This window comes from Sylvia atricapilla, chromosome 14 (genome assembly GCF_009819655.1).
Source record: "Sylvia atricapilla isolate bSylAtr1 chromosome 14, bSylAtr1.pri, whole genome shotgun sequence".
NCBI classification, from domain to species: domain Eukaryota; kingdom Metazoa; phylum Chordata; class Aves; order Passeriformes; family Sylviidae; genus Sylvia; species Sylvia atricapilla.
Genome location: NC_089153.1, coordinates 14,955,240 through 14,971,205, shown reverse-complemented (window position 1 = coordinate 14,971,205; position 15,966 = coordinate 14,955,240). Strand labels below are relative to the sequence as shown.

The following is a 15,966-nucleotide window of genomic DNA, read 5'->3' as shown; positions in this document are numbered from 1 at the left end:
GGATTAGGAAAAGTGCATCAAGTATTTTAATTAAATGCTTTTGCTTAAAAATTTCCCTTCAAATATTTTTGTATGGTTTCATTGTTCCTTTTTCTGTCGCAGATGTTGCCAGTCAAGCTTCGATTAAGGCGAGTCCAACCTCTTCTATTCTGATTCTCCCTTTGTTTTGCCCACTTACACTGCTCAATGCATGCTCTGAGCAAAGTCCGTTTAGATGCACTATACTTAGATATTATAATGCTTTTTCAGTGGTGGAAAAAACAGTGAATGTCTCCATATTTAGAGACAACACTTAGGTAATACGGCAATGGCTCCAGCTGACAGTGTGTGTTTGGTGCATGATGCTGAGAATGTATCCAAACAGCTCTGGGCTGGAAATCTCATGAAGTGATGTTAGAAATGGCATGAATTATATTTTTAATGGTATTTTGGAATATAACTTCTGATCCAGCAGAAACCCCTGCTTCTGATAACTCCTGAGTTTCATAATTAAAAGAATTAAGGCAAGTCCTTTGAGCCTCAGAAAATAATTTGATTCAATGACTTAGAAGTCAGTTCCATTCATGTTTTAATCAAGCAAGCTTGTCTCCTTGGTAAAGATCCTTTCGGGAAACACAGTAGCCAAAAATAACTAAACGGTTCATTGCTTCTCCCTGGTCTGCAGCTCAGTTACCCAGCAGAAGATGCAATGGGCTGCTGCAACACTGCACAAAATTACTGCTCTGCTTCCTGAGAGGGTTGTGCTTTTCTGTGCTTGTCTTGCACGTGAATCACTCTTCAGGCACTCTGGCCCGTTCTTTTCTCTTGCATCCCTCTGGCACTTCCAGGGCTGTATTCCCTGCTCTTGGCTAACTTTATAACGTGCAGTCCTCTGCTGTAGCGGGTAGCAATTTGCAGCTGTATGTAAATTAAATGCGTTCCCTAAATACATATATATTCCCTTCCCTATGATTAATGGTTCTTGCAATGGGTTTTGAACTTTCTCGTTGTCTTTTCTGCCTCGGGAGCCGTGAGCAAGGCTCTGGGTGCAGCCTGTGCCACGTGTGGTGTGTGGCCAGGGATGGGCAGGAGGAGCGTGGTTTGTGCGAGCACACTGGTGCTGCTGAGAGCCTGCAGCACACCCAAAAAAGATGCAGTGTGAACAAACAGTTCTCAGGATCCTTCTGGGAGCCTCCACTGATTGCCCTCCTCTGTGCTTTTCAGAAGGAATGCAGGAAGTTCTGGTCACTTCTGCGCAGCGGGAAGTTTTCCTGTCCCACCACCAGGGAGCCCTTCAGCAGCCCAAATAACAAAGGAGACCTCAACAAGTGCATGATGTGCCAAAGGCTGCTGTGAGTATCAGCTGCCTGCTGGCTCCAGTGGCAGCCCTGCCCACCCACAGCAGGTCCTCTCCCTGCCAACTCTCAGGAGGCTCCATGCTGTAAACGTGTTGTCCCTGGCCAGCCAGACCAGTTTGTAGTTCTTCAGCAAACCTGTGAACCCAGTAGGTCTCCCCAGCTCATCACATGGTGGAGACTCACCACAGAGCGTGAGGAATAAATGCAGAGTGAAAATTTACACAGGTTAATTTCTTGTTTCCGTAGATGGTGTTTCTTAGCATGGAGAGAGCTGGATATTAGGCAGGGGGAAAGGGTGGCACAGTGCCCCCAGTGCAGAGATGTTAAACACCCTGGATGTGTGTCTGGGAGCTGAGCCCTGCTGCTGGTCTGTGCTGCTGCCTTGTGCAATGGGGAGGTGGGGTTGGCCAGGCTGGCCTTTAATCACTCCCTATTTTGGCGTTGTGTCCGAGCACCGCACGCTGCCCCGTCACTCACACCTCCCTTTCTTGCAGGGAAAGAAACTCAGAAAACAAAGGGAGTGGTGGAGAGGCGAACAGGAATGTGAACTCCTTGGGAAAGGTGAGGTGAAGCATCGCTGCCGAAGCCAGTTTTATAGGCGATGGCATCTGGTCTGCTGCCTCTGACCCGCTGCTCAGGGCACTTCCTCGTCTGCAGCGTGGGAAAGGGCCCTGCAGTGGGAGCAGGGCAAACGTGCCCAGCCTTGGGAAGAGTGTCAGCCTTTGGGCCACCCACCAGCATAAAAGAAACCAAAACTCCTGGCGCCTCCTCCCAGGCAGTCACTCCTCCGGTGTGTGCCTGACCCAGAGCCCTGGCCGAGGAGGATGCCTGCCTGTTTATAAGGCACACCATTGGCATCTGGCAAATATTTAATAGCAAGGTTGGCGCATGTGAGCTCTGACGAGGGCAGGGTGTGGGAACAGGCCGGCTCTAATTGTCCCTTGTTTATCTTGTTGATGCACCTGGCTGGTTTCTTTTACCCATAGCTGTTTTTCTAGATAGCAGGTCTTTATGTGGAGGGAGCTGTCCTTTTAGCCTTGGGTTTTTATTCTAGATGGGAACGAATTGGTTTCCATCAGATAGTGTTGGTTGTGGTGATTGATTTATTTATTTTTTACATCTGGTTAAGCAAGGTAGCTTTCTAGCTCTTGTGTGTCTGGACAAATTAAAGGCTTTGTAAGGCATAGCTGTCCTAAGGGAGATCTTTTTTTTTTAGATATCTGACTTGCCAAAGTGTGGTCCAGAAGGCAGAAGGACAGTTTTACAGCATCAGGAAGAGACCTACACTGAATTTCTTTGTTAAGCCATAGATTTTCTGTCTGGCTTTTGGCAAGTAATTTTCTAGGCTTGACTTCCCCATCTGCAGAGCTGGGATAAGCTATCAAGCCATCTCCTCTACATGGTATGAGAGGAAAAAATGTATTACAGATCACATAACAGATAAGGTTGTAAGTGCTGCATAAATGAACCTGAAGACCTCACATATTCTATGTGTTTCTTATGCTCCAAACTTGCCCTGAAAGTTATAGGAAAGCTGTTCAGAGGAAAGTAAAGGCCAGGCTGGAATGCTTAAGCAGGCTTTGCTACAGAAGCCTTTTGTGAAATAGAGTGCTTTGGTTCAATTAACACATACCGTCGTGTTAAGTGGAAGGTAAAAACACCCACCTCTTACTCTCCTGTGCCTGGCAATAGGTGGTATTCAAGGATTATATTTTCTTTATGCCTGCAGCTTCATTTTTTTATTGTGCATGGATTTTAAAATTCTTTAATTTTAGTAGCGCGTTCTGTCACGAGGGATGGGAAAACTGACTTTCTCATTTAAAATTCACTGAAACTGTGGATTTTATACTTAGAGCAGAGCTTAGGTCCTTCGGGCAGGCTCTTGCATGTGTTATCTATTAGAAATAGCAACAAGGTTACCCTGGATTTGAAAGATCTGCTCATCTAAACATACGGATTTATTTGTTTTATGCTGCATGTTATGGTTTTCCACCGAGTTACGCCTCAAGGAAGCAGAATAACATTTGAAATGTAATTTGCTGGGTGGATAATCCTTTGTGGATTTGTGGGAGATGTGCCTCTCTGTCAGCATATCCGTGTCAACCCCTGCTTTTGGCATTTGCACAGGATGAGTGTCGGGAGTTTCGGGATCTGTTCAAGAGGGGGAAACTTTCCTGCACCAGGGAGAACGACCCAGTCCGGGATGCCTCTGGGAAGCAGCACAGCAATAAGTGCATCATGTGTGCAGAGAAGTTGTGAGTAAAGGAAAAGGAGTGTGGGGAAACCTCTGCTCCTCCCTGGAGCACCCCAGTATTCATTTTCTCATCTCTCTTCTCTTCCAGCAAAAGGGAGAATGAGCGGAAGTTATCTAAAAACAGACAAGGAAAAGATAAGGTGAGATTAAAGCATTAGGCAGGTCAGTATGGAGCTTTATTGGATTTTCACCCAAGACAGAGAAAAGGGAATGTTATTCTATTCCAGTGCTCCTTCTCCTCTGCCTTAATTTTGAGATCCACTTTCCTCATGCTCTTTATTTCTTATTCATGCTCTTGAATCCCTCAAGTGAACAACTTGTGCCTGAATATTATGGTCTGTGCCACTGACCTGTGGATCTAGGGACAGGCAAATCCTGACAGAGCAGGAAGCCAGGTGTGCTGTGCTGTCCCAAATTTCAGCTCACAGGTGGAGAGGTCAGTTCTGCTGAAGCTGCTAATTAGGTGGAAAAGAAAAAATGTGAGAAAGGCCCTAAATCTGAACTCTGCACAGCTTAAGAGATCATTGTGTTCTGGGAGATGCCAGCCCTGCAGTATCTCCAGGCCTGTGGCTGAGTTTTAGCCTTTTTTTTTTGTTGTTGGAAACTTTGTTCTCATGGAGCTGTGATTTGCCCTCTTGTCCCTGGCATGTTGCAGCCACCATGTCACTGTGCACTGATGCTTTGCTGGCAAAAGCAGCCCAGTAAAGGGGAAAATAGTTGGTTTCCACCACTTTCCTCTTGATTTTTGCCATGGTAGGGACTGGTGTGGCCCCCTTAAGCTTCAGTCTTGGGAATAATCCTGTTTTAGTGCTTTTTCTAATGACTTTGGCACCAAAAAATAGAAGTGTGAGTAAAATTTGCTGATGGCGAAGCTGAGAGGCAGTCTCAGCAAAGGAGGATCAGCAGATCACTCAAGACTAATTGGATAGTGCTGAGGCCTGGAGTAATAGAAACAAGATAAAATGCAATGGCAGTGCAAGATCACACAGTCAGTGATTAACAAGAATTCCTACTCGTGGGCTAGAAGTGACAAAGGATAAGAAAGCCCCGCATTTATTAGCGGGTCAGGGATGTGACAAGCCATGAAAAAGGCAAATGTATGACTCGGATGTGCTCGGTGAGATTTTTGTAGCAGAGGTCAGGCCTGGACAGGGCTCCAGAAATGCTACCTCAAAGAGAAAACGTTTGAGAAGCTCCTAAGGGGAGGCAGATCTGTCTGCAGAGGATTGGGCTGCTGAGCTGGGCTGGTCCCAGGGAACAAGGAGAGATTTCCCATGCTTGTTGGGAAGGCAAAGCATTGCCTGAACTCTGTGCAAGGGTGTGAGCTGGTGGTGGGGAGAAGCAGTGAGGCTCCTGGGGAGCCCCTCTGGAGTGGATGCAACACTTATTTCTGATGAGACACTTATTTCTGATGGGACAATGCTTTATGGCTGTTGGCACAGCAGGAGAGGCTCCTCCAGGGCCAGATCATCTCTGCTACCAGTGACTAAAGTGGCACTAGGGAAATGTGGAACTTTGTGCTCAGAGTGGTTTGCCAGCATTAACCTCGTGGGAAAGCTGAGGAGCTGGAGGCTGGAGTGCCCTGGATGGGGTGCAGAACAACACTGGGGAAACCTTCCCCTGGCAGAGAGGATGAAGTGTTGTAAACTTCTGAGCAAAGCAAAGGGTGAGGCCAGTGACCTGCCAAGGACCTTCAGCAAACTAGCAAAAATGTGCACAAAATGGGCAAAAAATTGTGTTAAAAACCTGCTTTTAAAAAGAAAAGGGCAAGTGGAAGTCTCTTCCTTATCCTTTGTACTCACTATTTGGAACTGCCCATTGCAGTGTGTGAAATAGCTGAAATTAGGGGGACTGAATGTTTCCATCTGTGTTACATAACAGGGGCAGGTTAACACAGTTTCTGTACAGCAGTTTTGAACAAGGCACAAATTAATCATCCACTCTCCAAACAACCTTCCTGTGCTCGTGGGCTATCAAGTGTGTTCGCATTGTGCTTTTATGTTTTAACTGCTGCTTCTTGATTGACACGTCCCAAAGTGTGGCTGGTTGGGAGGATCCTATGCGCTTTGTGAAGAAAATTATCTCGAGGTACAATCTGGGAAGAGGCTGTAGCTGTGTATTAAGGATGTTGGGAGAAAAGGGAGTGACTTCATTGCTGTATCGGTCACATCACTGGCATGCTTCGGATAGCCCAGCCAGGAGAATAATAATTACTGGGACCATACTAGAAAACTCCCAACACGTGTTGTGAGGGCAGAAGGACCCGGAATTTTTCTGACTCATCCCTCTGTTTGTATGCTAAGTGGTTGGTACTGCACGCCCTCTTCTCTCACCCCCACCCAAGCTCTCCTGTGATGCATTTGTGATGGTTCCACGCTCTCCCGGAGGGAAACCCCAGGTTTCTAAGGATCTGATCAATCAGGCAAGGAGACCAGAGTGCCCTTAACCTTGCCCTCCTTCCTTAGGATGACTGCAGCGAGTTTCGCTCCCAGTTTGAAGCTGGTGGGCGCCTGTCCTGCACGAGGGAGAACGCCCCTGTCCGGGATGCCTCTGGCAAGCAGCACACCAACAAATGTCTCATGTGTGCTGACAAGCTGTGAGTACCCTTTCTTCTGAGCAGTGACAGCAAAGAGGGAAACCCTTGGCTGCAAAAGTGCAGCTTCTGCCTGTGAAGCTGCATCTGGGCAATGTCTGGGAGAGTCTTGACTCCCAGTGGCCCTCTACAAGATGCTCTGGCAGTAAGGCTCCTCTTCCCCCTTCCCTTTCAGCACTAAGGGCCCAAGAGCAGGTGAGAAGCAGTGTGGAGTAGAGGAGGAGAAGCAAGGTTGATAGAGAGCAGCCCCTTTCCCAGGGGACTGTTGGGCACGGGCAGCTCCTGAGGAGTTCCCCACATGTGTACTTTGCCTTCCAGATGCTCTCTCTCTCTACTCCCATAGAGCATATGCAGAAGCAGACCTGATATGAAAGCAGCCACCTGGAACCAGGATGTAGCATACAGTGGGAATGGTGAGGAGAAAGGGAGAAGCCTTAGGGGGTTGGAATTAGGAACAGGACCACCAGGAACAGGGACTGTGGATGGGAAGGTGGTACCTAGTGGCATGACACTTACAGGGCAGCCCTAGGTGCTGGTGGCACTCACACCACCATAACACTCCATTTTTTCTCCTCTTCCTTTCTTTCAGGAAAAAGGAAGCTCAAAGAGGGGGTGGAACTGTCCAGCGCAACAAATTGCCTGCTTCAGAGAGGCCAAACCAGGTGAGATGTAGCTCAGAGCCTGTGCAGAAACCAAAATGGGTCTGGTGAGAGTCGGTGGGTTCTGGATGGCCAGGGACTGCCTGGGGTCAGCCTGGGGTGATCAAGGTGTTTAGGATTCTGTAGGCAACTAATCATGGGGGAGAAGCTGGTTGTATTGCAAAGCCTTCCTCATTTGTGGGATAGACCTGGATGTGAGAACACAAACTTGGACCTGTTTGGACCTGACAGAGCAGCCCCTCTCACTTTCCCAGTGATGTGATGCTATGTGAGAGATCAAGGGCAGGTTCAGACTCCCCACGATTCTGTAAACCCTTGGATGATAACATTTGGTGGGTACGGAGTGCATCAAACCTGCTACTTTAGGAACAGCCCTTTAATTCTTTGGGTCTGGGAGGATGATGGGACAGGGCAGGAGCTGCTTTAGCTTTGCTGCTTCCCTAGTTGCACAGAAGTTGTTTCTGTGGTTGTTGAGTGTGTCCTATCCCTTCTGCAGAAGAACTGTGGTGGTTCACGGCAGGGTGTGAACGAGAGGCGTCCCTCCTCATCAGGCAGAGGGTGAGTTCAGCAGCCTGGCCCCACACCCACCACCACTCCTGGCATTGATTTCTGCCCCCTTCTATGTATCTGTATTTTTTAGGCGTGGTTAGGAGATTATTTGGTGCAAGAATGGTTTGACAGCACAGGAGCAGAGCAGTATGGGGTGGAGCAGTGCACGTTGTGCTCTTTGGTGCTCACTACAGCACTTCCCACTGGCTGAGCTGGTGATGGGGAAGAGACACATACTGGGGCACGTCTCTCATGCAGCTCTTGCTCCATTTTGGCCTTGAGGGTTGTGTAGGAAGCACCAGTGATTGCTGTGCTCAGAATCCCTCTCAGGACATTCTGTCCGGCAAAATCTGCCTCCTGGCAGTGCACACATGTGCCTGGCCCTGGCTCAAAGGCAGTGCCTGGTGCACCATGTGCTTTCTGGGCACTGGTTAGGCAGGAGCTGTTTGTTTTATCGCTGTTGGCCCTGAGCAGGACTCAGCTGCTGCTTTTTCTGAGGCACGCTGAGATTTCTTGCCTTTGATTGGTGCAATTGGTTCATGTCCCCCTTCCATCAAGTGCTGCCAGCAGACACAGGGGCGCAGAGCCCTGGGGAGGTGGTGCACTCTGAGCACACAGCAAGGCCATGTCCTGCTGTTGGCTGCCTCCCTTTCAGCATGAGGCTTCTCTCCCTCTCCTCCCCTGTGGGTGGGTGGATGCCATAGTGCAAACGGCCCTCTGAGATCTGTGGGGCTCTGCGGGGAGGGTGGGTTTGCACTCTGCTCCCCCAGTTTGGAAGGAGATGGTGACGAACTGTACCTCTGCTCTCTCTGCCAGCCCACAGGGTCAGCGTGGCAGGAACTGCAACCGGCCCCCCGGCCGCAAGTCACAGAGCACAGACACCAGCGAGGTAATGATGGTGAATCCCCCTCCTGCCCCTCGGGTGGCAGCAGTGTGGGCAGAAATGGAGACTTCTCCCATGGGGTGCTCCTCTGCTGGTGCTGAGCCACCCCAGCTCCTTTCCCAGCAGCTCCTTTCCCAGCAGCTTTTTCTGTTCTTGCTGTAAGCCTGAAGCTTTTCACTTGGCCTCGTGTCCTTGGAAGGGTTTGAATGAGTGAAAGTATCTGTAGCCTGCTGAAAGCCCCTGTATCACCTGGCATGGAAATAGAGGGAAGGGCTTGGCTCCTCGTGGAAGTCCCCCAGCTGTGGGGATGTGGATCTGGAGCTCAGGTTGGAATTCTGCCCCACATGTAGCCAAAGCAGGGTAAAGAGTGCTCCCTCCCCATGCTGAGATAAAGGCTGTGGTCAGAGCAGGGTGGTGGAGATGACCAGGGGATGAGGACAAGTTTGGCAGAAGGGAGAAGTGCTAAAGGGGGAAACACTGAGTGGTAGATGACAACTGTGCATGGAATAATGTAGGAGGAAGGTGGGGGTGTTTGCTCTCCCTTCTCATGAGAAGAAAATGGAATAGTTCCAATGAAGCTAAAAGTGGAAAATGTGAATTAATAAGAGAAAATAAGTTACCGTAAAAAGGGTGACTAAACTGTGGATCTCGCTATCACAGGGTGTTGTCTAGAGGTAGGATGGTTAAAAAAAATACCTGATGTTTTAATTCCTCCAGAATTTTCATGCAGTAATTTAAATAGCATTTTGGAAGAGATAGGAAATGTATTTCTATGGGTTTGGAGGGATTTTACTACCAACTGCCTTAACTCTCTCTGAAGCCTCTGCCACTGACCGCTTCGAGAAAAGGGATATTCGAGTCAAAAACCTAATAGATAGTTCAGGTACTGCAATTTTGATGCGTTCCAGAAGGAAGCATTAGGTGTAACAAGGCCAGTGTGCTTCAGGGCTTAGTGGTATTTCCTGGTAGCACTGGAGGGGGAGTGGATGCCGATGAGCCTGCCAGACCAGAGCTGATTCAGGGAGAAGGTCTGCTCCTTTCCTCTTTCCAGGGCCACCTGCGTGTCTTGTCACAGACTATTCCCAGGGATAAAGGAGTGGTGGCACGGGCTGCTGGCACCTGTTGCTGTGTGGGGCTGCTGGTGGGGTGGCCTTCTGCCCCGGGTTTGGTGCAGGCAGCAGTGTCTGGTGCGTAGGAAGGCATCCAGCAGAGGATTGCAAAGGTCAGCATTGTCTGCTCTCACGTCACTGATAATTACCCAGATGAGGGAGGAAGCAACACATTATGGAAATTAGCAAGTGACGTTTAACCAGCAGGTACTATCACAGCACCCCAACATCACCAAAAACTCCCCCTGTGAAGGAGCATGAGATGCTGCTTCCTGCTGCTGATAAACCATCATTTTTTGTGCTAAATGCTGCACCTCCAGGTGGAGGGGGAAGTGGAATGTTCTCCCAGACCCATTGCACCATTTACAGCCCTCGCAGCACATTTTTCAGCTCTGGGGAAAGGGGTTGGGGAACCCATTAGCCACTTCTTCGGTTCTTTTTCTCGGTTCCTGGAGCTGCGGTGGGGCTGAGGAAGGGGCTGTCCGTGCCAGGGAACAGGGCTGTGCTATCCCTGACCTCTGCTGTTGGAAATCTGCTATGACTGTGCAAACAACCCGCTCCGCTCCGCTCGCAGGGTGCGAGAGGCTTTTTGGGGGGGATCCCTAAAAACTCGTTCCTTGTTCCGTCAACGCGCGTGTGTACGTGTGTGTGTGTGTGCCGGCTGTGCCACGTGTGTTTTGTAGGGAAAACTGTGCCTAAATGTTCCCGTTGCCGTGCTCGGGAGGAAGCAGGAGGGCACCCCTCATTAGTCATAGCTGCTGGTGCCTCTCGGCGCGGTGGGCGTCAGGAGCGCTGCGTGCCGCACCGCCCGCGGGCAGCGCCAGCCTGCTCCAGGCGCAATTCCTCAGTTTTGGCCCATGGCTTTCGTCTCAGTCCTTGGAGAGAAAATGGTGTCAGCATGCTGATAAGGAAGGCTAGGTACAGAGTAAAAGGTTTTTGTCTTGATGCAGTTGGAGATGAGAAAACCTTGCGCTGGGTTGTAGCGTTGGGGTGGATCAGGAGGGCTCGGTCCCCCAAGGCTTGGCTGACTGGTCCGACAAGAGACACGATGTCTTTCCAAATCTGGCCTGGCTGGATGTGATACAGGACAGAGTGGCCCCATGCGAGGCTTGGCTTGTGTGAGCACCTTCAGGTCATGCATGTGAAGGAGGGTCTTGCCAGTGAACGGTCACCAAATGTGATTTCTTTCTCTCTTCAGCTGGACTGTGATCGAATTCTGCATGGGGTAAAGGGTGGAAGGATTTTCTGCAGCGAATCCTCACAACCAATCTGTGGCACTGATGGGAAAACATACAAAAATGAATGTGACTTGTGTTCAGCTGCCATGTGAGTAGGCGGAGAGATTTCAGTAATACAGGGCCATCCACCATTCCCGAGTGTCTTTTGCAGAAGAGTGTTTGTTTTGATACATCATGACTCACTATCAAGTGTGTCCTTGGTGCTTTGCTGTTAAGCAAACATAGATCAAAATGCCTGAGATTAATCTGATGACAGCTAATTAAGATACACAAGTTGCCAGGGTCCCCTATTCCCTCTCCGCCCAATCATGAGATTGTTTGGGGAGTAATAAATGCCGTCACATTGGAAGTAGCATCAAAGCTTTAAGGAGCCCACAGAGGACTGTCGTGCCGGCGGCTGAGAGCTGTGGTATTGCAAGTGAATAATAAGCAATGTCTTGTCCTCCCTGTGCAGGAGAGCTTCAAACTTCATCACGGTAAACTATCGAGGCGAGTGCCGAGAGCCTGCCCCTGAAGTGGTAAGCGGCGAACCACAGCTGGGCTGCCAAACATCAATCTCTGCCTTTCCCCCAGTGGAAATTCCCTGTTGGCACCTTTTCAGCCCGTGGTGACCTGATCCAGGCAGCCACAGTAGGGAGTGAGGAATGAGGAGTGGCTGGCGCTCACCAGCTGCCCACTGTGCCCTTCAGCAGGAGCTGGGTGTCCACGGTTTGACCTCGCTGGCAGGTTAACAGAGTTAGCTTGCTCCTTCAGGTAACAGGGGGCTAATTAAAGCCATGCTCTCCAGCTGCCCTTCAGCCACATCGGTTGGAAGGGAAGAGAGGTATTGAAACTCCTATTTCTATTTTTTTTTTTTTCCTGGAGTGGAATGATGTCAAGAGGTGAAGAAAAGAAAGTGACTCTTGGTTGTGTGTAGCATCCCACTTTGCTCCAAGTGCATGCTGGAGAGGCAGCCCGGCCTCTGCACCCGTGACAGGATCATTAGAGCCCCAGGAATGGATGCTCATGGTCCAGATGTTTAAATACAGGTTGAGACTTGGATTTAATGCTTAACCTGGGCATAGTCTCCCTGTTTTGCCTAGGCTATGTGGTAGGAGTGTGGTGTGACTGGGAAAACAGCTGGCTTTCTTCCTGGGACTTTGATGGAGCTAGAAAGACCAGAACTGTATAAACCATAAAGGCCTTGTTCCCTAAATAATACCCAGGGAGATGGTTGGGAAATTAAGATTATTCTCTAGGTGGCACACTTTCAGGAAAGGTCTTGAGCCTTGACATCTTGTGCAATCCCACAGAACAGATGAGTTAAACATTTCTTAGCTGTGCTTTGTCTTTCTACCAATGGAAGCTGGACAGCCTCCAGCTCTTGGATTTGCAGCCAGTTTGTGACTCTCTGCACGGGATGTCCTGTAGCACCTGGGGAGGACTGTCCTTGTTGGCAGGAACTCTTGAGAAACTGAATCCTCATCCCCAGGGAAACAGATTGGTTCCCGTTCTAAACCCGTAGAGAATCCAAATATTGAACCTACCAAAGTGATTTCTGGGAAGTTTTGAGTGGGAATATTGGCTTCTGAGTGTGGCTGTGGTATCCATATGTTTGTAGGCACAGTGGGATGTGGGGTATGAGAGAACCATCATTCCACAGTGTCATTCCATGCCTTCCTCTGCTCCATGCCAGGACACCAACAGATCCCCTAAGCACAGTAAACCTGCTTTCTTTCCCCCTCTCCTCTAAAACAGCAGAGTGCTCTAAACTTTGCTTAAACTCAAAGAAATTGCAATGCAGAGAAATAATTTTGCCAGTGACAGTGCTGGAGGCCTCTGTGTCTCAGGCTTTAGGGAGATGGAGCTGCTGTTGGCCTGTGGGCACAGGGAGATGAGGCACTACATGAGTCTGTTAGTGACTGTGTCCAAGACAGAACGAGACTGGATACACCGTGGCAACTGAAAAATAGGGAGGATTCCCAAAAACCTGCTTGGTCTGGAATTCCTCACTGAGCCATTACAGCTCTCAAACCCTTGCAATAAGAGAGGGATGCCACTTACTGAAAGTCAGAGAGCTTGCAGCTGTGTTAAGTATTCCAAGGAGAGATGGATGCAATTAAAAGTCAAAGTGATGAGCTTCTTTTTCTTGAGGCAATGAAAGCCCCCCCCCCCCCCACAATGATTTGTTCTTTATGTTTATTAAGTCACCTGAAGAATTGGCCTGGAAATTTATGGGAGCTTATAAACAATGTACAGAGCAATGTTATTTTCAGCACTGAAATTCATGCTCACTTGCAGCATAATGAATTTTTCTTTCTGCTGAAGATTTAGGCACTCAATATATGCTACTAAAACCTGGAGGAAAGCAGCTCCAACAGTGCTTTTGGCATCAGAGATGCGTTTAGAGAATTGCAATGTGCAGAATGTGAAATGCTTTGGAGGAAGATAAGAAATTGTTACCCAGAAACTGTAATACTTCCTTGAGTTGTATTTTTAAATTACCCTTGGATAGTGCTGGGTTGCCTGAGGGAAATGTATGTTAGAGCTGCCTCATCCCTTTGCAGCCCAGTGCCTGCATCCACTCCTGCCTGCAAAGCTCCAGGTGTTCCTGGTGGCTCTGGTGAGCTGGTGGCCATCAGGGGAGGATGCTTGTGGGAAGGTTTGAGAGAGATCCGACATGAAAGGGTGTACCTGGGCATGCCCAGGGTGGAAAACCTTGCAGCAGAGAGAGCCCTGTCCCCACTGGTCAGTACTGGGTCTCGCCACCTTCCCTGGGAGGTCTCTGCCATAACTGAATTCCTTTCATCCTGTTCTGCTTTACTGATGATAAATATAGGCCAGCATCGTGGGATAAGATATCTTTTTTTCAGTAAGTTAACTGGCTGGTAGGTCCTGCAGGGCTGTGTCACATGGATGAATTGATTGTGGCTCTTTCCAGCACATTTGCCTTTTAATGCTGCGTATCTTGGAGTTCCTTTTACTTGTTCAAAGGTTTTTCACACTAATTACCTGGGCTGTAGTCACCAGCCAGCCCACGCTGGTCAATAGATCAGGGGGGAAAAAAGGGGTTATCCAGTTTCTCCTTTTCTTTTTAAACCTGTTTCTCAACAAACAGATAACTCCCAGGTTTGCAATGGGCAAGTCCCAGTTCCCTCACAATGCTCTCTGTTTTGCCACGCTGCTTTTAAAGGTAGTGAAAGGAGGGAAAGAAGAAAAGCAGGACCTTTCCCAGATTAGAAAATAGGTGTGGAAAGCACCTAGCTTGAGGCTGAAATAAGTCTTGTTTTCCTCAGCTGGCAGTGGCCCAACCTGCCTGCCCTTGTGCCAGGCTCTGCTGCACTTGTCTCATGTGGCACTGAGCTGGCCTGAGGGGCTGTCACACCGATACCAGTGTCACACAGAAGTGGTCCAGCTTGAGGATGGGCTTATTTTTTTTTGCTCTTCCTTTCCAGGAGTAATGGAGTTCAGACTGCCAGCAAACACCAAGGATCAGCTGTGACCGAAGGTATGGAGGCTGAGCCCTGCTTGGCCAACCTGTCCTTTGGAGGTTGTGTCCAACCTTGTCCACACAAGGTGCAGGGCCAGCACAGAGGGTTCTGCAGACTTTTCTTCTCTCACTGCAGCCTTATGATGATGGAGTTGAGCCTGTGGGGACATAAAATAGTGGTCTCTGCCCACTCCTTTCCCTTGGCTCTGTTTTTACAGCCAAGCTGCTCCTGCAGAGCAGGGAGGATGCTGGCAGAGCAGTCCCCCATCAGAGGGAGGCAGGAATGGCCTAGAGCCCGTGCAGAGCGTGGGAGCATCACAGCTTTAAGGCTTCCTTGTGGTCCTTTTCTGTCCTTTGCCTTCTGGGACTACAGTAATGAACTGTCTGCCCTTTGTCTCTGCAGATCAAGCAAAGGAAGCGTCGATGTCGAGCATCAGGGGAGCTGCCGAGCCCCCAGGACTGCCAGAGCTGCCTTCATCCCCCTCTGCAGCACACGGGGCCTGTCCTTGCTCAGGTGGAGGGCAAAGGGCTGTGGGGACTCAGTGGTGCCTTCCCAGGTGTGCCCCAGTCCCTGCTGCCTCGCTGTGTCTTACCGTGCTTCTCCAATAAAGATAACTCCTCAGCTTCATGTCACTTCTCTTCACTCAGCCTCCTCAGGGCAGGGACACACGAGTCCCCACTCTGGCTTTGCACCACGTGCTCCTCAGGCAATGAGCACCCTGAGGTGCACCAGCTGCTGTAAATACCTGGTGAAGATGTTGGACTCAAGGAGGAAGAGTATGGTCTGGGGTTTTGTGAGGAGGGGTCAGGGGTCAGGTTCTTTCTGGCTCATTATGTGGTCTTGGGTCAATCACTTCACTGCCCTATCAGCCCTTTTCTCTGGCCTGTAAAATTAACATTAAATGATACTTACCTACCTCAGAGGGTTGTTGGAGATTTGTTTGGTTTACCTACAGAGAAAAATTTGGAAGCCTACAGAGAAAAATTGGTTTTAAAGCACCCTGTGTCTTGGGCTGGCAGTTTAGAGGATGCACTAGGTGTCCTCTTCCAGGCTTCTCATGTGGTGTGCTGGAAAATCCAGACCACAGTTTGGAGCAATGCTGGGAAGTCGATACACGTTGAGTGGTGATGTTAGGAGATGCGCTGAGCCCAGAAAGGTCTCTGGGATCTGGAGGTGTGAATTTGGCCAGTGTTTCTTGCTGTGAGAGGGCAGAAGCACTGAATGCACCCTCAAGGCAGAGCAGGAAGCTCAGCCATTGTGGTGGCCTGTGGACCATCTGCTCCTGGGTCACTCTCTGCCTTGGCCTGAACTTCCCTGCAGGCTTAGGTCAGTGCCTGTCTCAGGAACCATCTCCTGCATGGACAGAAGGATCCTTCCTTTGGGGCTCTGGTGCTGGGGCAGATGGAGAAGTGACGAGTTCCATGGTATGGAATGGTTTAAGCTTTTTAAGGAGAAGTGTTGTTTTGAGATGTAACTGACCTACAGGTTATTCTAATTCCTTTACATTTTGAAACTGTGTTCACATGGAGCCAGATCTCTGAGCCAAGGGTTTCCCTGTTCTTTTGGGGTCAGTGGATCTGGAGCTGGGGTGGGGTTTGCAGAACAGAACTCACTGATGGTGAGTTAATGGAAATCTGCTGGTGGTTTGCACGTACTTCCTGTACTCTCTTCTATAGCAGTTACTTAAAGCAAATAGGTTCTTTATTTGTATAAACTTTATTGCAGGACATTTCCAGAAGACCTTGAATGAACATTTGCAGTGTTTGAGTCCATTTTAGCTGTGACCTTATCTGTAAACACTTTTCTCTTGCAGATAAGGTTGAAGTGACTTTCAGGTTTTGACAGGATTTTACCTAATACCAATTAATTTCACT

The 15,966-nt window shown here is 49.2% G+C and overlaps 1 protein-coding gene across 2 annotated transcripts in view; it reads left to right on the top strand.

The window, feature by feature from the left end:
• LOC136367547 (serine protease inhibitor Kazal-type 5-like) overlaps positions 1-14,719 on the top strand; it is a 40,662-nt gene extending 25,943 nt beyond the window's left edge. The window contains exons 2-13 of one of the 2 annotated variants that reach the window (XM_066329272.1): positions 1,204-1,331; positions 1,832-1,898; positions 3,465-3,592; positions 3,680-3,731; positions 6,057-6,187; positions 6,774-6,846; positions 7,340-7,401; positions 8,209-8,281; positions 10,583-10,710; positions 11,077-11,140; positions 14,057-14,109; positions 14,495-14,719. In XM_066329272.1, the coding sequence (XP_066185369.1) occupies positions 1,312-1,331; positions 1,832-1,898; positions 3,465-3,592; positions 3,680-3,731; positions 6,057-6,187; positions 6,774-6,846; positions 7,340-7,401; positions 8,209-8,281; positions 10,583-10,710; positions 11,077-11,140; positions 14,057-14,062 (804 nt within the window). In that variant the 5' untranslated portion in view covers positions 1,204-1,311 and the 3' untranslated portion in view covers positions 14,063-14,109; positions 14,495-14,719. The remainder of the gene's footprint in view (positions 1-1,203; positions 1,332-1,831; positions 1,899-3,464; positions 3,593-3,679; positions 3,732-6,056; positions 6,188-6,773; positions 6,847-7,339; positions 7,402-8,208; positions 8,282-10,582; positions 10,711-11,076; positions 11,141-14,056; positions 14,110-14,494) is intronic. The other variant, XM_066329273.1, reaches the window with a different exon arrangement.
• The last annotated feature ends 1,247 nt before the right edge of the window (positions 14,720-15,966 follow it).